The sequence below is a fragment of the Triticum aestivum genome, chromosome 2D, assembly GCF_018294505.1.
Source record: "Triticum aestivum cultivar Chinese Spring chromosome 2D, IWGSC CS RefSeq v2.1, whole genome shotgun sequence".
NCBI classification, from domain to species: domain Eukaryota; kingdom Viridiplantae; phylum Streptophyta; class Magnoliopsida; order Poales; family Poaceae; genus Triticum; species Triticum aestivum.
The window spans coordinates 618,866,125-618,890,385 of NC_057799.1; the positions used below are offsets into that span (position 1 = coordinate 618,866,125).

The 24,261-nt window shown below is 47.1% G+C and overlaps 1 protein-coding gene across 1 annotated transcript; it reads right to left on the reverse strand.

Moving 5' to 3' along the window:
• Positions 1 to 523: 523 nt before the first annotated feature.
• On the reverse strand, positions 524 to 12,609 carry LOC123056064 (linoleate 9S-lipoxygenase-like). Its single transcript, XM_044479815.1, has 9 exons — positions 12,270 to 12,609; positions 11,940 to 12,199; positions 11,602 to 11,851; positions 10,351 to 10,590; positions 5,076 to 5,120; positions 4,108 to 4,301; positions 1,748 to 2,091; positions 1,362 to 1,655; positions 524 to 1,265 (listed from the first exon to the last, which is right to left on the reverse strand). The coding sequence occupies exons 1-9, from the start codon at positions 12,607 to 12,609 to the stop codon at positions 524 to 526; spliced, it is 2,709 nt and encodes a 902-aa protein (XP_044335750.1).
• Between the last annotated feature and the right edge of the window lie 11,652 nt (positions 12,610 to 24,261).

Sequence of the window (24,261 nt, forward strand, 5' to 3'; positions counted from 1 at the left end):
ACGGACTGCGCTTCGGTGCCTGTCGGTGTCAAAACCGGCGGATCTCGGGTAGGGGGTCCCGAACTGTGCGTCTAAGGATGATGGTAACATGAGACAGGGGACACGATGTTTACTCAGGTTCGGGCCCTCTCGATGGAGGTAATACCCTACTTCCTGCTTGATTGATCTTGATGATATGAGTATTACAAGAGTTGATCTACCACGAGATCGTAGAGGCTAAACCCTGGGAGCTAGCCTATGATGATTATGATTGTTGTCTATATGATATCGACTAGCATGACCTCGGTTTATATAATGCACCAGAGGTCTAGGATAACAAGAGTCCTAGCCGAATACGCCCGTGGGGAGGAGTCATTTGTCTTGATCACCAAGTCTTGTGGAATCTTCCTCGTATGTGGCAGCTGTCCGAACTGACCCATGAGTATACGGCCATGGGGTCCTTGGCCCAATGTAACAGATCGAGAGACAATGTGGTGAGTACCCCTAGTCCTGGACACCGTCAGCCTTTGTGTCTATGATATGCTCAAACGGCGATGCTGTTGGGAATTCCGGCGATGTGTGGTGACAGAGGATCCGCCGTCGGCGTCAGCAGCGTGTACGGCACCTCCACGGGCCCGCCCCGGTTCCTCAGCATCCCGTCGGCGTTCCTCTGTGCGATGGCCTCCGCGACAGCCTCCAGCTCCGCCCGGAACTCCAGCAGCGCCTTGGCCGCCCGCTGCTCGCTCGTCCACCGCGCCGTGTCGGGCCGCTCTCCCATGAGCGGCTCTCCCGGATTCACGGGCGGGCTCATGGTGAACGCCATGAGCCCGAATGCCTCGTTCTTCGGGGTGATGCTGCCGAGGAACTCGGCCTCGGTCACCACCGCACCGGCGTCGGCCGGCATCTCCCCGGAGGTGATGGTGGGGCGGTTGGGGACGAAGCCGTTGTACGCGTACTGCCCGAAGCTGACGGCCGAGTGGTAGGCCGATCCGAGCCAGATGATGGTGGCGCAGGTCTCCACGAGGTCGTCGACGGAGTCCATCGCCGGCCACCACGGGGCGTCGCTCAGGTCGCCGTGGCCCACGTGCCGCACCTCCCTCCAAAACTCCTGCAGCTCGCTGTCGCGTGCGACGGCGCCGTCGCCGTCGCCGTAGTATATCGCGCAGTAGTCCGTGACCCATTTCTTGATGGCCGTCCAGATCTCCAGCCCGTCCACTGCGTACGGGTAGTCCTTTATCAGCAGCTCCAGCTCTTCAGGCTTCTTCGGATCGCCTCTCGCCACACCTCTGCGTACGTACAAATGCAGTGATTAATTCTTCCAAAATCTAACGTGCCATCTGAATATTGTAGAGAGAGCAGAGCAGTTGCATTTTACTCGGCACCTCTTGATGAGTTCGTTGGGGAGAGCAAGGTCGGTGAAGTTCCATGTCCTGTACGTCTTGGAGGACATCTCCATGCCGTACTTGCTGGGGAAGAAGGTGACCTCATGGATGCCGCGATATATGCCGCCGCCCTTTCGCCGGTCGCCTGAGCCGAAGATAATCTGCCGCGCCGTGGCATTGGTCTCCAGGGTCTTGCGGAAGTGCGGCTTGAGTAGCTTGTGGATCGGGTGCAGCACGCTGAGCTGCCGGTTCGCCGCGATCACCACCGGCTCCATCGACGCATGCGCGTTCAGCCTACAACACACGAACCAGCCCACACAAACATTGTCATGATGCCATCTCATCCCATTTATATTATTGTACACGGGCGGCGAAGTGCACCGTACCAGTGATAGATAAAGTTGTTCTTGCTGGCGTCGTTCGCCGCGGCGTGGGCCTTGGCGAGCTCCCATGCCGTGAAGGTACCGTCACCGGCTTTGGCCGCCGGTGGAGAGTACACCGTGCTGATGGCACCGAGCCGCTCATTCTCCGGGTGCAGCGAGCTGAGCTCGATCGCTAGTGGCTTGAGTGTCCAGTCGTCTTGCAACAGCAAAAGCGTCCTAGCGGCGTACGCCTTCCTTTGGGAGATCTCGGCCTTCTCCTCGGCGCCTGGCAGCTGGTTGATGCGCTTCAGGTACGGCATCACCCAGTCGTGGTGATCCACAGCGTAGAGCTTGCCCTCCTGTATAGCCTACACAATGGTCCAACGGGTCAGTTAAGAAATTGTTATCCATGCAACAACAAAAAGTTAAGAAATTACTACCTTAACTTTTTGTAAGACGCTTTCAATCTATGACAGCGTCAAAAACATCTATTATTTATCGCTGGAGTGCTGCACATCAACAACTATTGGACCATATTAAGTTCATATGTTCTTTTTTTTGTGTGTGTGTCTACTAATCCATGGTTTTTGAAAAAGTCAGGTGCATTTTTTTCCTCAAAATACATGCGTAACTATTTTTGACAACCGCGGTGTGGCAAGCTGGGAGCACAGGTGGGTGGGCGGTGAGAGAAGGAATAGTCGCAGTTGGGGATGCGGTGGATTGTTGAAGATATATAGGGGGGACATTGACGACCACCGATAAAAGTGATACAAAAGAGGATTTTGTTGCAGAAGAAAATAGCCCCAACTTCTTCAATATGTTTTCCGTGGGAAAGGAAATTTGATGGAGGTGCTCTCATCATTGGACAAGAACAGTTATTCGGCTATACAAAAACTTTCATTTGGGCTTCTTATGTGCATGTATCCATTGTTTAAAGAAAAACTAGGTTTAGTGTGTAGTTACATATAATTTTATTGACTATGTTGCACATATTTCTTGAAAAAGCAATAGTACTACATTTTAGTGGGTATTGTTTACTTGTTTTAAAAAGTTGCTCCCCTCCTCTCTCTCCAACCCACGGTAACGGATTACACCCTTGTCGAAAATAAATCCTTCTTCTCTCCTTGCTCCATGCAGAGCATAGTGAGGATGCTAGTTTTGGTTGAAATCTTGTTTAGTAGCTCGAGTAACAAGCTTCAAGAACTGTGTGTTTTAAAGAATTTATGAAGCTGGTAACAAATCCATGGATATTTAAACTCTAGTGACCAAGAAAAAAATTGAATATTTGTTGGAAGAACAGGCGACCCCTTCATTGGTTGCCAGCGGAGAAAAAAAGCTCCACCAAATAGTTACTGATCCAAATACCTCGCCTCTTCGAAATTGCCTCAGGACCCTAACTCTACCTTGTCGATGCTAATCATCTAGTGTATTTTGAAGCCATGCCTGTTCTAGTTGTCGTTGCTGACATTGAACATTGTTCTTCTACTTTCAAGGCCACGTACAGCCCCCGTTCTTGACCAGCAATGTGGGGTAGCTCACCTTTGGCTTGCTGATATCCTCACTGAGCATGTGGGCCTACCTCGATGAGCCATTGGTACTGCTATGCAATGGCAATGATGACGTCGGCCCCAACACAGTGGGTAACCATACGGTTCTAGGTTTGCCTCTCAATCCTGGGTTACCGTGTGCGACGCTCATCAATGGGTTGTTGAACTGTGTCATGTGCATGTGGAGGAGGAATGGCACGTGAACTGGTGGTTCGTGTATGCGTTATATCAACTACTACCTCCATTCTTAAATATAAGATGTTGCTGTAGTAGAAACAATGTCAGTTTGGATCAATCCGGCCAAGGAAGGGTAATTTTGATGGTTTTATGAGTATGGGATTGAGATTTAGATGAGTAGAAATTCTATGATAATTTTTTTTGATAAAAGAGAGCTTTCCTCTCCGATTTCATTTAAGGAAATCATTTGTTGACAATTCTATGATAATTATGTTTTCAAAGTAACCAAAGCCAAAGTTAAGGGGGTATATGAATTTGAACGTCACTATGGCGTGGCGCCTGTATCGCGCAAGCTGCTGGCTATTACCAAGTTGCCATTCTGATGGTACTACTCATCCATCATGATCATGCGTGTGGGCGGCTGCAAGCCATCAAACCGCCTATACTGCCTTGCACCATAATATTGCAGGGAGAACACTTGTTCTCTAGAATTTCCGTACGAACTTATCTCTTATAGTCTTCTTTGAAAATATATTTGACCAGGGGATAAAAAAAACACAATTTCTAATATCTACAGTTCGAACACATCTGACTGTTAGCAATTATGGTTATGTATACATATTTGTAGAAACAATTTTGGTCATGTAGGGTATATAGTACCTGCGGCGCAGTCATGTTACCCATGTTCTTCTCAACGTGCTCTTTGGTTATCCTGCTATCTTGGTCACCATACACAGCCAGCTCAAGCTCGCTGGTGAGTGGGAACTCGGTGACACGCTTGATGGACACGGGATTTGTCCCTGCCAGCATTTCCCTAGCGAATTCTTCGTCCGTCCGCCATTTCTCTGGATTCACTACGTACACCAAAAACATGTACAATAAGTACGTTCAACTAAATCACACGTATAAGGATGTTGGACGTACTGATCGTTAGCTATTATGGGTACGACAGTGTTGATGACGATGTTGGCGACGATCTGCTGCTGACGGCGATGAATACGACGATGAGTAGCACCACCCGACTTGGACGGAAGACGACCCGTGATGACGAATTTGAGCAGTCGCGCACAGCGCTTCCCAAAAACCTAATTCGTCCTCTCCCGGTGCAGGATCGCAAAGACGAACGGTTCCGGAGACCTGCTCTCCCACGCGCCGATGGCGACGCAAGTTCTGAAATGAGGCAAAACCCTCCTGCAAGGAGACAGACCGGATTTCGGCGGACCATTCACGCGCATGTCGCATGTACGCCTCGCCACGCCACGCCACGCCACGGCCCGGCCCGGCGAGGCGAGGCGAGCGAGCGCGCGCGTGTGGTTTCCCTTTCTCTTCTCACACACCACTTAGAGTGGTGAAGAGAACCCACTATATAAAGAGGTCCAACTCTTCTTCAACTTCCAAGGTGGGACTAAACTTAGCACCACCACTTGCCATTTTACACATGGGCTTTGAGATTTCAGAAATTGCTATGGGCCTAGCCCATTAATTCTAACAATCCCCCACCAGATCTCAAATACCCATTTAGAGATTTGCCTTCTCTCACCACTTATTTAATATACCAGTGTTTCAGCAGAGACTGTTAAGTTGAACTTCTGCCTAGAACTTTAAACTACATCCATTCACAACTTGACAATGGACTATGCCTTGAATTGCTAGTTTTGTGTGAACAGGTTTCACTCAAAGTCTTAACCAGTAACTGACCGCCAGTAGGCTACCCCGCGGTTTGGAGCTTATACGTCATACTCCCTGGTCTCTTCGTGAGCTTACTAGAGATCACCCAAATCTCATAGACTGCGACGTTTACAGTCAGAACTCATATAGGTGTGTTCTTTCAAGACTGCTCTGTAGGACAGCATCTTTGCTAATTATAGCCAATAGAACCACATTAAGGCATGTTGCCAACCTGCCTTACAGATCTGAGCCTTACAGCTCTGAGAGTTTTGCATCTTCACTTGGAGACGATCATAAGTTATTACTCTCCTCAGTTAACCAATAGCTTGTTCTTCCCAGATCCTAATTCACGGGATCTCCGATCACAAAGGTTGGGTTACTACTATGGTGTAACATCTATGGGTCTCATACCCATCTCCCTCGATGCAATATCTATCACATTTCGTGATAGTCTCTTTGTAAAGGGATCTGCCAGGTTTTTGTCTGTTTGTATATACGTAACAGTTATTACTCCGGAGTTTCTCAACTTCCTGACAGACTTCAAACGTCTTTTCACGTGTCTTGATGACTTTGCATTATCTTTAGAATTGTTCACTTTAGCGATAACCGTTTGGTTATCACAATTCATAAGAATAGCCGGTACAGGTTTTTCAACAACCGGCAAGTCCATCAAGAGCTCACGCAGCCATTCTGCCTCAACAGTAGCTGTGTCCAAAGCAGTTAATTCTGCTTCCATAGTTGACCTCGTCAATATGGTTTGCTTGCAAGACCTCCATGACACTGCGCCACCACCATGAGTAAATACATACCCACTTGTTGCGTAAATTACATCAACATAGGAGATCCAATTTGAATCACTATATCCTTCTAGCACAGCAAGATGCCCTGAATAAGTAATTCCGTAACTCATAGTACCTCTCAGATAGCGCAAGACCCTTTCTAGTGCATGCCAATGATCATCACCCGGGTTGTACATGAACCTACTCAGTTTGCTCACAGCAAAAGAGATATCTGGTCTTGTAGCGCTAGCTAAGTACATGAGTGAACCGACAATTTGAGAGTATCTTAATTGATCTCTCGTTTCTTTCTTGTTCTTTCTGAGTGTCACGCTGGGATCATAAGGTGTTGGAGAAGGCTTGCTATCCATAAAACCGAATCGGTTCAAGACCTTCTCAACATAGTGAGATTGTGTTAATGTAATCCCACTCTCATCCTTAATAAGTTTGATGTTTAGAATTACATCGGCTTCTCCCAGATCTTTCATGTCAAAACTTTTTGATAGAAAAGACTTGACCTCATTAATTGCATTAATGTTTGTACCAAAGATCAGTATGTCGTCCACATACAAACATAATATGACACTATTGCCCCCACCATGGCGATAGTAAACACACCTATCAGCCTCGTTAATGACAAATCCTGCAGAAGTCAGAGTTCTTTCAAACTTCTCATGCCATTGCTTAGGTGCCTGTTTCAGACCATACAAAGATTTTAACAACTTGCACACCTTTCTCTCTTCACCCTTTACCACAAACCCGTCAGGCTGATCCATATAGATCTCCTCTTCCAACTCTCCATTGAGAAAAGCTGTCTTTACATCCATTTGATGAATGATAAGACCATAAGAGGCAGCCAAGGAAAGTAACACTCGAATAGTGGTCATTCTAGCAACGGGTGAATAGGTGTCAAAGTAATCTTCGCCTTCTTTCTGAGTGTAGCCCTTGGCCACTAGCCGCGCCTTGTACTTATCAATAGTACCATCAGGCTTTAGCTTCTTTTTGAACACCCACTTACAGCCCACAGGTTTACAACCATATGGTCTATCAGTTAGTTCCCAAGTTCCATTAGAAAGAATTGAGTCCATCTCATTATGAACAGCTTCTTTCCAATCATCTACATCCGGAGATGCATATGCTTCTGCAATCGTCTTGGGTGTGTCGTCCACAAGGTATACAATGAAATCATCACCAAAGGATTTTGCAATCCTTTGTCTCTTGTTCCTTGTAGGAACTTCATTGTTATCCTTCTCAAGGACTTCCTCGTGTGATTGTTCGAAATATTCATCAGTTGTACTAGATTCAGGAATTATCTCAAGAAAATCTAGCAATGCTATGCATATCTTTCATAGGAAATATGTTCTCAAAAAATGTTGCATCACGAGATTCCATTATAGTATCAACATGCATATCAGGTACTTCAGATTTTACCACTAAAAACCTATAAGCAATGCTCTGTTGAGCATACCCTAGAAAGACACAATCCACTGTCTTTGGTCCAAGTTTGCGTTTCTTAGGAATAGGAATATTGACCTTTGCCAAACATCCCCAAGTGCGCAAATAAGAAAGTGATGGTTTTCTCCCAACCCACTCCTCATAAGGGGTTTTCTCTTTATTATTGTTGGGAACTCTATTCAGGACATGACATGAAGTCAATAGAGCCTCCCCCCACCATGCCTTAGATAAACCAGCAGTGTCTAACATGGCATTCACCAAGTCAGTCAATGTGCGGTTTTTCCTGTCGGCCACTCCATTTGATTGAGGTGAATAGGGAGGCGTCCTCTCATGAATAATACCATGTTCCTCACAAAATTCATCAAAAACTTTTGGAAAATACTCTCCACCACGATCGGACCTAAGACGCTTGATCTTTCTCTCTAGTTGATTTTCAACTTCAGCTTTATAGATTTTAAAGTAGTCTAATGCTTCATCTTTAGTTTGCAACAAATAAACATAGCAAAATCTAGTCGCATCATCAATCAAAGTCATGAAATATCTCTTTCCACCTTTTGTCAACACACCATTCATCTCACAAAGATCAGAATGTATGAGTTCTAGAGGTGCCAAGTTTCTCTCCTCGGCAGCCTTATGAGGCTTTCGAGGTTGCTTAGATTGCACACAACTATGGCACTTAGAACCTTTGGCAACTGTGAAGTTCGGAATTAAACTCATGCTGGATAGCCGAGACATTAAACCAAAATTAATATGACATAAACGAGAGTGCCAAATACTTGCATCATCATTAACACTAGCACAAATTTGGTTTATTGACTTATTGCAAAAATCTGAAAGAGAAAAGCGGAACAAGCCTCCGCACTCATAGCCTTTTCCTATAAATTGTCCAAATCTTGACACGATTACTTTATTGGACTCTAAAACTACCTTAAATCCATCTCGACATAGAAGGGAGCCGCTAACTAGATTCTTATTCATAGTAGGGACATGCTGCACGTTCCTTAGTTGCACGATCTTTCCCGAAGTAAACTTCAGATCCACCGTGCCAATGCCACGAACAGAAGCATGTGACCCATTCCCCATTAGGACGGAAGAATCCCTTGCGACCTTATAAGAAGTAAACAGGGAGATGTCAGCACACACATGAACGTTAGCACCCGAATCAATCCACCACGAAGATGATTGAAATACTGAAAGAACAATAGGTAAATTACCATACCCATCAGTATTGCTAGCGGTCACCATGTTGACAGTCTTGGAGCTTGTTTTCCCTCTGCGGTCTGCACGTTCAGGGCATTCCTTGGAAAAGTGTCCAGGCTTCCCACAGGCGTAGCACTCTAGCTCAGCCTTGTTGAACTTCTTCTTCTTGAAGGTAGTAGTCTTGGTAGGCTTGTTGAAAACAGGTTTGTTCTTCCCTTTGTTCTTGTTCTGTGGGTACCTCTGCACCATGTTAGCAGTAGGCTGAACCTCACCTCCTTTTTCAGTGGTATCTTTAGCCCGAGCTTTTTCTTCAACATCAAGAGATGCAATCAGATTTTCAACTGATATCTCCTGTCTCTTATACTTCAGAGTTGTGGCGAAATTCCTCCATGAAGGAGGCAACTTTGCAAACATGCACCCAGCCACGAATTTGTCGGGTAGAACACATTTAAGGAGTTCAAGTTCCTTCACAATGCACTGTATCTCATGAGCTTGTTCAACCACAGAACGGTTATTCACCATTTTGTAGTCATGAAAACTCTCCATGATGTACAGTTCACTGCCTGCATCTGTTGCACCGAATTTTGCATTCAGTGCATCCCACAGAATTTTTCCGTCGTTTATGTGCATGTACACATCACACAGACGGTCAGCAAGAACACTCAGAATGCATCCCACAAACATAGTATTGGCTTCCTGGAAATTTCTCCGATCTTCGTCGGTCATTCCCTCTGGAGCACCAACACTAGCGTGGAAAACTTTCAGAGCAGTAAGCCAGAGCGTGGTCTTCACCTGCCACCTCTTAAAGTGCACACCGGTAAACTTATCCGGCCTCAGTGCATCAGCGAATCCAGCCATAGTTAACTCGGGAAATTGCCTATAATTAGGTTTTTGGATTGTTGGAATATTAGGCAAGTTCATGATTAATTCCAGTAAACAATTCATGACTATAAGAGATACTAGCATGCAATAATCTATCAAACTAGAAGAATAGCAAGACATGCATAACAGCAGCAAACACGTAACAATAGCTGTAGAAACAGACATGAACAGAGGATGTTGGACGTACTGATCGTTAGCTATTATGGGTGCGACAGTGTTGATGACGATGTTGGCGACGATCTGCTGCTGACGGCGATGAATACGACGATGAGTAGCACCGCCCGACTTGGACGGAAGACGACCCGTGATGACGAATTTGAGCAGTCGCGCACAGCGCTTCCCAAAAACCTAATTCGTCCTCTCCCGGTGCAGGATCGCAAAGACGAACGGTTCCGGAGACCTGCTCTCCCACGCGCCGATGCACGCCGGCGTTTGGGATGGAGTAGACTACGATGGCGGCGCAAGTTGTGAGATGAGGCAAAACCCTAGGTGTTTTTTGGTGTGTCTCTGGCCGCAGCCGGTAGCTGTATATATATTAGGACCAGAGGCGGTATTGTGTCGCGATCACAATCCCAAACCGACTTGGTTTCTAATTCGTATACTTACCGGACAAGAAATCAAAAACTTGTCTGCCAAGACATAAAAATAAAACGGCAAAAGGAAGCTGCGCTCCTGCAAGGAGACAGACCGGATTTCGGCGGACCATTCACGCGCATGTCGCATGTACGCCTCGCCAGGCCAGGCGAGCGAGCGCGCGCGTGTGGTTTTCCCTTTCTCTTCTCACACACCACTTGGAGCGGTGGAGAGAACCCACTATATAAAGAGGTCCAACTCTTCTTCAACTTCCAAGGTGGGACTAAATTTAGCACCACCACTTGCCATTTTACACATGGGTTTTGAGATTTCAGAAATTGCTATGGGCCTAGCCCATTAATTCTAACAGAATCTAGGATACGGAAGAGAGTAGCGACAACATGTATGGCTAAGGAAAGAAGAGTTGGCCGACCGAGTCCGAAGAGGCTGTGGATATCCGCCAAGGACTTGAAGTGTCCACCTAGTTTGGGAAGGTTAGGTGCCGAGATAGCAGGGCCGACCCACTCGTCACACGGGACGTAGATCCCTTCCTCCTGCTCCATTGGTGCTCTAGCCTCGCTTTCATGATCTGATAGTAATAAATTTAGTTAGGAGAAGTGCAAATAATTTGAGCAAGGGATTGATATTTCCGACTACTTTTGAAGCATAGGAGTCCTTGGGAGTTTACAGTGGCGCTCTATAGCCTCACGCTTTTATAGTTTTCATATGAATTTTGAAGCATTAGAACCATTAAGAATTTTTTTCTATGTTGGTTGTTTGATTAGTAGGATTGAATCATCTAGCATTTTCCCAGAGGATTCCTTTGTCACCCTGTTGAAAAAATCTTTTATTTTTTCTGTGATATTATCAAACAAATCAAAATTCTGTAGGATTATTTCACGTTTTTTTTAAATTGTGCCAGTCAAAAAGGAGTGTGGCTAGGTCTCATTCCAATTAGACTTAACCAAATCTCACTCAAGTGAAATAGTAGTATATAAAAAGAAAGAAAAACAAAAAAATATTTTTTTTCTACAAATCTCCATGTAAGATCAAAGGAATACTCATCGACTGAGACATAATGGAGTCTCGGTCAAGACTCGGACTTAGCAAAACGGTTCAAAGAGGACAACCTACGAGAAAAAAAGGCCCTTAAGAGCATCTATAGCCGGACATAGCAAATATGATCCTTTAAACGCCCATGCATGTGCTCGGTCAGTGACCTGGCGTGTTCGTTTTGAGCCCCTATTTATACGTCGGCACAGCCACACTCCTCATCTTTCTTCCCATATGTTCGGTCACTTGCACGTGATTGGTGAAGATGAATAGAGTGAAATAAAATAATGTAAAGAAAGAGAAAATGTGATCCGGGGTGTGGCCGCGTCTTACGTGACGGAATGCTCGGGCGCATCCTCGAGCCCTCATATCCTCCTCATATTTGAGATGGATATGAGGATTCGCAGACAGCCCAGGCATATAGGGATGATACGAGGGGTCTGGTTGGGTCATTTTTTTTCTTTATCTCTCCCATTCAGTCACTGACCCAGCACGTTCGACGGCGTATGAGGGATGGTTCGAGGAGTCCGGCTGCAGATGCTCTAACCTGTCTTGGTCGGAGGCCGGCTGGTCCTGGTGCGGCGAGGGTACGGGTACTCTTTGGACCCTCCCAGCACCGGGCGTGCCAGATCCTTGCGCAGGTCCGGGTTTCCCAGGTCATTGTACACCGCGTAGTCGTAGACGCGGTCCCATTTCTGGAGCGGCTCGTCGGCCGGCACGCCTTCTCCCCGGAGCTCACGGAGCTCGTCTTCTCTGTCCTTGAGCAGCGCCGCCGGCGTCTTCTCCTTCACGTACGCCTGTGACAAACTCACGTACGAGACGTTTTAGCAATTTTTTTGGTGCTCAAGAGACAAGAACGTTTCATCTCTCTGCGTGTGTACGCACGTCGTTGGTGAAGAAGAGGCGGTACGGGTGCTTCCCGGCGGGATGGACCCATCCGTCGCAGATGAAGTGGACGGCCGGCGAGCTCAGGCTCAGCACCGTCAGGTACACGGGGAAGTCGGAGTGGTTTGTCACGAGCACCGCGCCGGGCACGCCCAGGGCCTCGTCTTCCCACGGCAGCTCCACGTCGAGCTCTGTCTCGCCGGTCGCTATGACGACGTCCAGCACCGCCGCCTCCCCTCTCACGCCACGCCCATCGCTCCCTGTGTGCTTGTTAGAGTCGACCATCTAATTAAGTTATAAGAAAAACTATGCGTAGCTACAAATATGTACGGGCGACGGTGGCGCTGACGAGTTGGAGGGACAGCCTGAGCCGGCTGTCGGCCGAGTCCACGAAGCTCTGCAGGAGCAGCCTGCCATGGACACGGCGAGCGCTAGCAGCTACTGCACGCGCCGACTTGGGCGTGGCCGTGATGGCGCCATGGCTGATTAGGTTGGTCTTCGGGTGCAAAAATTTCAGCTGCGAGCGAGCCGCTGAAGGCATGATGAGCACTGGACGTGGTCCATCCCGGCGTCCCGGTGCCCGTGCAGGACTGAGCATCGTCGTGGTCCATCCCGGCGTCTTGGTGCCTGTGCAGGACAGAGTAGGGCTGTGACGGATCGGCATCGGCATCGGGCAAATTTGACAATTTTTTAACCTATAATCGAAAGCAAATCACAGAATGAACTGGTTGCGAAACTATTTCACACCCCTCACCCTTTTGTGTAGCGCCCGCCACGCCGGCGCCACACCCTACGGTGCAGCGCCTAGCTCCGGGGCGTTGCACAACTGTCCACCGTGGCAGCCCACGGGCCCGCACCCAGCAGTGCAACGCCTCCGAGCTAGGCGCTGCACCTGTAATGTGCAGCGCCTAGCCGCTAGGCGTTGCACGTGTAATGTGCAGCGCCTAGCGGCTAGGCGCTGCACTGTGACTTATATGCAAACGCGCCAGCCCTCTCTTCCCCCATCCTCCCCATTGGCAGTTACAGAAAAAAGGGCGGCGGCCATCTGCACTCCCCCTCTCAATCCCCTCTCCCAAATCCTTCCGATCCGACGATTTGGTCCGTGCATTTGTTCACCAATCCATCGTAGAAGGTACTCTCCTCCGATCCCCTTCTTTCTATCCATAGAAAATATTATATTTTGAAGATTTGGGGAACCCTTGTTTGAATCTTGCATGTATTAGATTTGGGCAACTTTTGTTTGAATCTTGCGTATATTAGATTTGGGGAACCCTTGTTAGATTAGAATGTGGTTTGGATAGATAGGTTGACATGTTATTTATATAGTTTGGATACATAGATTGACATGTTTTTTGTATGGAGAAGTAGATTGACATGTTATTTGTATGGAGAAGTAGATTGACATGTTATAGTTTGGATACATAGATTGACATGTTATTTGTATGAAGTAGGCCCAAGTAGGGGGAAGCACCATATGCTTTGGATCTTGCATGTAGTAGGCCTACTTTAGTTTTTTTGAATTGAAAAGATAATCGTGTTGACAAGAATGCTTTGTTGAAATTGTTAGGATGGTTTGGCTTCTCGATGATCACTGGGACCATCAACACCGGTCGTACGCTATGTCGGTGCAGCAGCGGGTAATACTGAAAGTGGCCGGTGTTATGAATTCCGTATGTTTGTTCAAACACAAATGCCCCATATGTAATGTTATGATTTGTTTGTTTGTAGGAGCTTGCACCTCTGAAGCTTCGGTCTCACGGGATCAGCCTTGGAGGGATGAGCTATGATGAGCGGTACACACCTTATGTTAGGGAGGCAGGACTTCTCCCTTTCATTGAGTTGGTCCGCCAGTCGACGCCACCCAACAATGCTGCAGCACTCACCGCCCTTATTGATCATTGGAGGCCGGAGACACACACTTTCCATCTTCGGACCGGGGAGATGACCGTGGCGCTGCAGGATATCGCTATGATCACCGGTCTTCCTATCGATGGCAATCCTTTATGTATGAACACCGATTCTGAAGGGTGGCGCGCGCAGATGCAAGCCCTTATCGGTATGGTTCCTCCGGGGCCTCGGGAGCCAGAAAGGGAAGATAAGAAGAAGGAAAGAGTCGCAGCGGGCGCTACTTTCACGTGGATATCATCGCACTTCGCTCATTGCCCCGATGATGCTAATGAGGACATGGTGAAGACTTATGCTCGTGTCTACATGTGGTACGTGGTATCGAGGACAATGTTTGCTGATGGCACATGCAAGAATGCTCCATGGATGTGGCTGAAGGCGTTGACCGTCTTCGATAGCAAATGGAGTTGGGGTTCGGCGACACTAGCTTACTTGTATCGACAGGTATGAAGTTGTTTCCTTTTCACTTCATTGATACATTATCAATGCGCTCTTGCGGCAAATTTGACCATGTTCTTTTTTATGTGCAGTTGGACGATGCCAGTTGTAGGCACACTGGAGGTATTGGTGGTTGTCTGCTCGCACTTTCCATATGGAGCTGGGAGCGTTTGCCGGTTGGACGACCTAAGACCGTGAAGTACGAGGATTGGGACGATAAAGACGACCCACTACGGCTCCCCACTTGGGCTTACAAGTGGGATGTGTTAAATGAGACGACGGATGATCCCTCTGTAATGTACAAGTTGTACAAGAGCGAGCTGGACGCGATCACGCCTGAGAAGGTGAACCGACCTTGCATAAGTGATTATCATGCTTGTATCTTCACTCGATATCAATTTTGCATTCAATCCCATTTTGCAGGTGGAATGGGAGCCGTATGGAAAAGGAGAGAGTTTTGGTAACCCTATAGAGTTCAGGCTTAATCCGATGTGCATTAGGGATAGGGATCTCTGGCATATGCGGTGCCCACTGATATGCAACTGGGCGGTTGAGCTTCACCTGCCACATCGGGTGTTCCGCCAGTTTGGTTTGTTCCAGCCACACCCGCCGGAGTGGGAGGATACGGACAAGTTGCTACACGCGTAAGATATAATTAACCTTGAGCACTTAGCAGCTTCTCGACGGTTTCGATGATGCTAATATCTTGTTTCTAACTTGCAGGTTGGATAGGAAAAAGCAGCGGAAGATCAAGGATTGGGCCAGCCATCACAGGAAGTATGTCGTGCAGTTCGCTCTTAGTGTGGAGCAAGCAAGGGCTGGAAAACGAGCCCAGCTTCATGAGCACTGCCCGATCGCGTTCAACAACTATCTCGCATGGTTTCTTGCAAGTACCCGCGTGGAGGTATGCCAGCCGGCATATGCTGAGGAGATTTTGGAAGAACCCACCGTTTTTGATGAGGTAGCCCAGCACCAGTACAACGCATTAGTCAGGAAAGGCAACTCGGTGATCCCTTCAGCTCCAATGATGAACTTTGTGGTTAGCCCTTTTTGCTTTTCCATTCGCACTTTTCACATCTTCGCTTGCCTAACACTTTGATACCGTTTCTGTTCATAGCGTGCCCAGATCAAGAAAGCAGCTGACGAGACCGAGACTATTCTGGAAACAACCCCGGCTGGCAAAAGCGATGGGGAAGGTGCACTTCGAGAATTCATTAAGGTTCACATCTCCTTCAAACTAGCACTTAACATTTGTTGGTACGTTCCATGTCTCATTCACTTGTACATGTTGCAGCGCCAGGGCCAAAAGTTAAGGCGGCTATCAAACCTTTTCGGTTGTCGTGACCCCGAGTATGTATCACCAGAACGGTCTAGGTCGGCGACACCATCAGATCCCGCTTCGGGGCAGAGCCATGGTGAACCTTTCACGGATGAGGATGTGGGTGGGGTCACCCAAGAGGTATGGCATGACGATATATATCCATTTGTTGATGCATTGCTAACTATATCCTCACACACGGTCTTTCCATATCTTTTGTTGATGCATAGGTTGCTGATGATATGACCTTGGGGACGTACCGGGCTTGGTCTGCATACGAGTTGAAGCCTAGGAGGGGAATCAACAAGTACACACCTGAAGACTTCACCCAAAGAGGCAAAAGGACGGTCGGCACCTCGCGGATGGCGGCTTTGGATGAGTATTTGGATGACGATGTCGAACCGGAGGCGGAGCTGGAGCCGGAGCGGGTTCCTCTTCCTAGGAAGGTGAAGAAGATAAGCGTCAAGAGGGGGGGAGGACCCAGCAAGCGTGGAAAGCACTAGTCATCTTAGTTTTTTTATAATGTTGAACTTCGAGTGCGATTTGTTATGTCGTTGAACTTGGATTGGTCGTACCTTTTATGTTGTTGAACTTGGAGTGGTGGTAGCTCTATGGTAAACTGGAACTTATTGTGATGGTCATTTCTATGAAATGAAGTCTTTTGTGAACCCTTTGTTTCTTATACTAATTGTTATACTTGGAGAAATGATGTCGTACCTGAATGTTTGTTATACCAGTTGTTGAACTGTGGCTGAAAAAGACCCAGTAGAGGGGGGGAGGAGGCACAGTAGGTAGGCCTCTAGTTTGAGGCAAAAAAATTGCTAAGTGTTTGTGCAGCGCCTAGCACGGAGGCGCCGCACTCTACAGTGCAACGCCTAGCTCGCAGGCGCTGTACTATAGTGTGTGGCGCCTCCGTGCTAGGCGCTGCATATGTCTGTAACTAGCCAAACTTCTGTTGCTTTCTGGATAGCTACAGACATATGCAGCGCCTAGCACGGAGGCGCTGCACTCTACAGTGCAACGCCTAGCTCGCAGGCGCTGCACTATAGAGTGTGGCGCCTCCAAGCTAGGCGTTGCATATGTTTGTAACTAGCCAAACTTCTGTTGCTTTTCTGGATAGGTACAGACATATGCAGCGCCTAGCTTGGAGGCGCCGCACTCTACAGTGCAACGCCTAGCACGCAGGCGCTGCACTATAGAGTGTGGCGCCTCCAAGCTAGGCGCTGCATATGTGTGTAACTAGCCAAACTTCTGTTGCTTTTCTGGATAGGTATAGACATATGCAGCGCCTAGCTTGGAGGCGCCGCACTCTACAGTGCAACGCCTAGTGTTGGGAATCGTAGCATAATTTAAAATTTTCCTACGTTCACCAAGATGCATCTATGGAGTCTACTAGCAACGAGGGGAAAGGAGTGCATCTACATACCCTTGTAGATCGCGAGCGGAAGCGTTTCAATGAACGTGGATGATGGAGTCGTACTCGCCGTGATCCAAATCACCGATGACCGAGTGCCGAACGGACGGCACCTCCGCGTTCAACACACGTACGATGCAGCAACGTCTCCTCCTTCTTGATCCAGCAAGGGGGAAGGAGAGGTTGATGGAGATCCAACAGCACGACGGCGTGGTGGTGGATGTAGCGGGTCTCCGGCAGGGCTTCGCCAAGCTTCTGCGAGAGAGAGAGAGAGGTGTTGCAGGGGAGGAGGGAGGCGCCCAAGGCTGTCGTTTGCTGCCCTCCCTCCCCCCCCACTATTTATAGGACCCCTGGGGGGCGCCAGCCCTTGGGAGATCAGATCTCCAAGGGGGGCGGCGGCCAAGTGGGGGGGAAGGGGTGCCTTGCCCCCCAAGGCAAGGGGGAAGCTCCCCCCCTAGGGTTCCCAACCCTAGGCGCATGGGGGGAGGCCCAAGGGGGCGCCCCAGCCCACTAAGGGCTGGTTCCCTTCCACTTTCAGCCCACGGGGCCCTCCGGGATAGGTGGCCCCACCCGGTGGACCCCCGGGACCCTTCCGGTGGTCCCGGTACAATACCGGTAACCCCCGAAACTTTTCCGGTGGCCGAAACTTGACTTCCTATATATAATTCTTCACCTCCGGACCATTCTGGAACCTCTCGTGACGTCCGGGATCTCATCCGGGACTCCGAACAACTTTCGGGTTTCCGCATACATCTATCTCTACAACCCTAGCGTCACCGGACCTTAAGTGTGTAGACCCTACGGGTTCGGGAGACATGCTGACATGACCGAGACGCCTCTCCGGTCAATAACCAACAGCGGGATCTGGATACCCATGTTGGCTCCCACATGTTCCACGATGATCTCATCGGATGAACCACGGTGTCGAGGATTCAATCAATCCGTATGCAATTCCCTTTGTCAATCGGTATGTTACTTGCCCGAGATTCGATCGTCGGTATCCCAATACCTTGTTCAATCTCGTTACCGGCAAGTCTCTTTACTCGTACCACAATGCATGATCCCGTGACTAACGCCTTAGTCATATTGAGCTCATTATGATGATGCATTACCGAGTGGGCCCAGAGATACCTCTCCGTCACACGGAGTGACAAATCCCAGTCTCGATCCGTGCCAACCCAACAGACACTTTCGGAGATACCCGTAATGCACCTTTATAGTCACCGAGTTACGTTGTGACGTTTGGCACACCCAAAGCACTCCTACGGTATCCGGGAGTTGCACGATCTCATGGTCTAAGGAAAAGATACTTGACATTGGAAAAGCTCTAGCAAACGAAACTACACGATCTTTTATGCTAAGCTTAGGATTGGGTCTTGTCCATCACATCATTCTCCTAATGATGTGATCCCGTTATCAATGACATCCAATGTCCATAGTCAGGAAACCATGACTATCTGTTGATCAACGAGCTAGTCAACTAGAGGCTTACTAGGGACAGGTTGTGGTCTATGTATTCACACATGTATTACGATTTCCGGACAATACAATTATAGCATGAATAATAGACAATTATCATGAACAAAGAAATATAATAATAACCATTTATTATTGCCTCTAGGGCATATTTCCAACAGTCTCCCACTTGCACTAGAGTCAATAATCTAGTTCACATCACCATGTGATTAACACTCACTGGTCACATCACCATGTGACCAACATCTAAAGAGTTTACTAGAGTCAACAATCTAGTTCACATCACTATGTGATTATCACTCAATGTGTTCTGGTTTGGTCATGTTATGCTTGTGAGAGAATTTATTAGTCAACGGGTCTGAACCTTTCAGAACCGTGTGCTTCACGAATATCTATGTCATCTTGTGGATGCTACCACGCGCTATTTGGAGCCATTTCAAATAATTGCTCTACTATACAAATCCGGTTTACTACTCAGAGTCATCCGGATTAGTGTCAAAGTTCGCATCGACGTAACCCTTTATGACGAACTCCTTTCCACCTCCATAATCGAGAAAATACCTTAATCCACTAGGTACTAAGGATAAGTTCGACCGCTGTCATGAGATCCTTTCCCGGATCACCATTGTACCCTCTTGACCAACTCATGGCAAGGCACACTACATGTGCGGTACACAGCATAGCATACTATAGAGCCTATGTCTAAAGCATAGGGGACGACCTTCGTCCTTTCTCTATCTTCCGCTGTGGTCAGGTCTTGAGTCTCACTCAATACTCACACCTTGTAATACGGCCAAGAACTCCTTCTTTGCTGATCTATTTTGAACTCTTTCAAAATCATGTCGAGGTGTGCTGTCTTTTGAAAGTATCATCAGGCGTCTTGATCTATCTCTATGGATCTTGATGCCCAATATGTAAGCAGCTTTATCCAGGTCTTCCTTTGAAAAACTCCTTTGAAACAACCCTTTATGCTTTCCAGAAATTTTACATCATTTCGGATCAACAATATGTCATTCACATATACTTATCAGAAATGTTGTAGCGCTCCCACTCACTTTATTGTAAATACAAGTTTCTAACAAACTTTGTATAAACCCAAAAACTTTGATCACCCCATCAAAGCGTATATTCTGACTCCGAGATGCTTGCTCTAATCCATGGAAGGATCGCTGGAGCTAGCATACCTTTTAGCATCCTTAGGATCGACAAAACCTTTCTGATTGTATCACATACAACCTTTCCTTACGAAAACTGGTAAGGAAACTTGTTTTGACATCCATCTGCCAGATTTCATAAATGTAGCTAATGCTAACATGATTCCGACGGACCTAAGCATTGCTACGGATGAGAAAAAACTCATTGTAGTCAACTCCTTGAACTTGTGAAAATACTCTTTGCCACAAGTTGAGCTTCATAGACGGTAACATTACCGTCCATGTCCGTCTTCTTCTTAAAGATCCATTTATCTCAATGGCTTGCCGATCATTGGGCAAGTTCACCAAAGTCCATGCTTTGTTCTGATACATGGATTCTATCACGGATTTCATGGCCTCGAGCCATTCGTCGGAATATGGGCCCACCATCGCTTCTCCATAGCTCGTAGGTTCATAGTTGTCTAGCAACATGACTTCCAAGGCAGGATCACGCATTACTCTGAAGTAGTGCGCATCCTCGTCGTCCTACGAGGTTTGGTAGTGACTTGATCCGAAGTTTCATGATCACCATCATAAGCTTCCACTTCAATTGGTGTAGGTGCCACAGGAACAACTTCCTGTGCCCTGCTACACACTAGTTGAAGCGACGGTTCAATAACCTTATCAAGTCTCCACCATCCTCCCACTCAATTCTTTCGAGAGAAACTTTTCCTCGAGAAAGGACTCGTTTCTAGAAGCAATTATTTTTGCTTCCAGATCTGAAATAGGAGGTATACCCAACTGTTTTTGGGTATTCTATGAAGATGCATTTATCCGCTTTGGGTTCGAGCTTATCAGCCTGAAACTTTTTCACATAAGCATCGCAGCCCCAAACTTTTAAGAAACGACAACTTAGGTTGCTATAAACGGTGTCGTCTCAACGGAATTGCGTGGTGCCCCTTTTAAAGTGAATGCGGTTGTCTCTAATGCCTAACCCATAAACGATAGTGGTAATTTGATAAGAAACATCATGGTATGCACCATATCCAATAGGGTGCAGTTATGATGTTCGGACACACCATCACACTATGGTGTTCCAGGCGGTATTAATTGTGAAACACTTTCCACAATGTCTCAATTGTGTGCCAAACTCGTATCTCAGATACTCATCTCTATGATCATATCGCAGACATTTTATCCTCTTGTCACGACGATCTTCAACTTCACTCTGAAATTACTTGAACCTTTCAATAATTCAGACTAGTGTTTCATCAAGTAAATACACTCAGCATCTACTCAAATCATCTGTGAAGTAAGAACATACGATATCCACTGCATGCCTCAGCACTCATTGGACTGCGTACATCAAAATGTATTACTTCCAATAAGTTGCTCTCTTGTTCCATCTCACTGAAAACGAGGACTTTCAGTCATTTTGCCCATGTGGTATGATTTGCATGTCTCAAGTGATTCATAATCAAGTGAGTCCAAACGATCCATCTGTATGGAGTTTCTTCATGCATATATACCAATAGACATGGTTCGCATGTCTCAATCTTTTCAAAAATGAGTGAGTCCAAAGATCCACCTACATGGAGCTTCTTCATGCGTTCTACACCAATATGACTCAAGTGGCAGTGCCACAAGTATGTGGTACTATCATTACTATCTTATATCTTTTGGCATGAACATGTGTATCACTACGATCGAGATTCATTTTAGGTGCAAGACCATTGAAGGTATTATTCAAATAAACAAAGTAACCATTATTCTCCTTAAATGAATAACCGTTTTGCGGTAAACATAATCCAATCATGTTCAACGCAAACACCAAATCTCGATGGTAGAGGGAGCATGCGATGCTTGATCACATCAACCTTGGAAACACTTCCAACACATATCGTCATCTCACCTTTAGCTAGTCTCCATTTATTCCGCAGCTTTTATTTCGAGTTACTAACACTTAGCAACCGAACCGGTATCTAATACCCTGGTGCTGCTAGGAGTACTAGTAAAGTACACATTCATATAACGTATATCCAATATACTTCTATCGACCTTGCCTGCCTTCTCATCTACCAAGTATCTAGGGTAGTACTGCTTCAGTGACCGTTCCTCTCATTACAGAAGCACTTAGTCTCGGGTTTGGGTTCAACCTTGGGATTCTTCACTAGAGCAGCAAACGACTTGTTGTTTCATGAAGTATCCCTTTTGCCCTTGCCCTTCTTAAACTAGTGGTTTTACTAACCATCAACAATTGATGCTCCTTCTTGATTTCTACTCTCGCGGTGTCAAACATCGCGAATAGCTCAAGGATCATCATAACTATCCTTGATATGTTATAGTTCATCACGAAGCTCTACTAGCTTGGTGGCAGTGACTATGGAGAACTATCACTATCTCATCTGGGAGATTAACTCCCACTCGATTCAAGCTATTGTGGCACTCAGACAATCTGAGCACACGCTCAACGATTGAGCTTTCCTCCCTTAGTTTGCAGGCTTAAGAAACTTGTCAGAGGTCTCATACCTCTTGACGTGGGCACTGGTCTGAAATCCCAATTTCAGTCTTCGGAACATCTCACATGTTCTGCGACGTTTCAAAAATCGTCTTTGGTGCCTCAATTCTAAACCGCACCGAACTATCACGTAGTCATCAAAACGTGTATGTCAGATGTTTCGTAACATCTACAGACGACGCTGAGGTTCAGCACACCGAGCGGTGCATTAAGGACATAAGCCTTCTGTGCAGTACTGAGGACAATCCTCAGTTTACGGACCCAGTCCGCATAATTGCTACTACCAACTTTCAACTAAATTTTCTCTAGGAACATATCTTAACCAGTAGAACTAAAACGCAAGCTATGACATAATTTGCAAATACCCTTTTGACTATGTTCATGATAATTAAGTTCATCTGATTATGAACTCCCACTCAGATAGACATCCCTCTAGTCATCTAAGTGAAACATGATCCGAGTTTAACTAGGCCGTGTCCGATCATCACGTGAGACGGACTAGTCAAGATCGGTGAACATCTCCATGTTGATCGTATCTTCTATACGACTCATGCTCGACCTTTCGGTCCTCCGTGTTCCGAGGCCATGTCTGTACATGCTAGGCTCGTCAAGTCAACCTAAGTGTATTGCGTGTGTTCCGAGGCCATGTCTGTACATGCTAGGCTCGTCAACACCCGTTGTATTCGAACGTTAGAATCTATCACACCCGATCATCACGTGGTGCTTCGAAACAACGAACCTCCGCAACGGTGCACAGTTAGGGTGAACACTTTCTTGAAATTATTATAAGGGATCATCTTACTTACTACCGTCGTACTAAGCAAATAAGATGCAAAAACATGATAAACATCACATGCAATCAAATAGTGACATGATATGGCCAATATCATCATGCTCCTTTGATTTCCATCTTCGGGGCACCATGATCATCTTCGTCACCGGCATGACACCATGATCTCCATCATTGTGTCTTCATGAAGTCGTCACGCCAACGATTACTTCTACTTCTATGGCTAACGCGTTTAGCAACAAAGTAAAGTAATTTACATGGCGTTATTCAATGACACGCAGGTCATACAAAATAATAAAGACAACTCCTATGGCTCCTGCCGGTTGTCATACTCATCGACATGCAAGTCGTGATTCCTATTACAAGAATATGATCAATCTCATACATCACATATATCATTCATCACATCTTCTGGCCATATCACATCACATAGCACTTGCTGCAAAAACAAGTTAGACGTCCTCTAATTGTTGTTGCAAGTTTTTACGTGGTTTGTAGGTTTCTAGCAAGAACGTTTTCTTGCCTACGTATGACCACAACGTGATTTGCCAATTTCTATTTACCCTTCATAAGGACCCTTTTCATCGAATCCGTTCCGACTAAAGTAGGAGAGACAGACACCCGCTAGCCACCTTATGCAACTAGTGCATGTCAGTCGGTGGAACCTGTCTCACGTAAGCGTACGTGTAAGGTCGGTCCGGGCCGCTTCATCCTACAATGCCGCCGAAACAAGAAACGACTAGTAGCGGCAAGAAGAATTGGCAACATCAACGCCCACAACTTCTTTGTGTTCTACTCGTGCATAGTAACTACGCATAAACCTGGCTCTGATACCACTGTTGGGAATCGTAGCATAATTTAAAATTTTCCTACGCTCACCAAGATGCATCTATGGAGTCTACTAGCAACGAGGGGAAAGGAGTGGATCTACATACCCTTGTAGATCGCGAGCGGAAGCGTTCCGATGAACGTGGATGGCAGAGTCGTACTCGCCGTGATCCAAATCACCGATGACCGAGTGCCGAACGGACGGCACCTCCGCGTTCAACACACGTACGGTGCAGCGACGTCTCCTCCTTTCTTGATCCAGCAAGGGGGGAGGAGAGGTTGATGGAGATCCAACAGCACGACGGCGTGGTGGTGGATGTAGCGGCTCTCCGGCAAGGCTTCGCCGAGCTTCTGCGCGCGAGAGAGAGGTGTTGCAGGGGAGGAGGGAGGCGCCAAGGCTGTCGTCTACTGCCCTCCCTCCCCCCCCTTTATATAGGCCCCCAAGGGGGGGTGCGCAGCCCTTGGAGATGGGATCTCCAAGGGGGGGCGGCGGCCAAGGGGG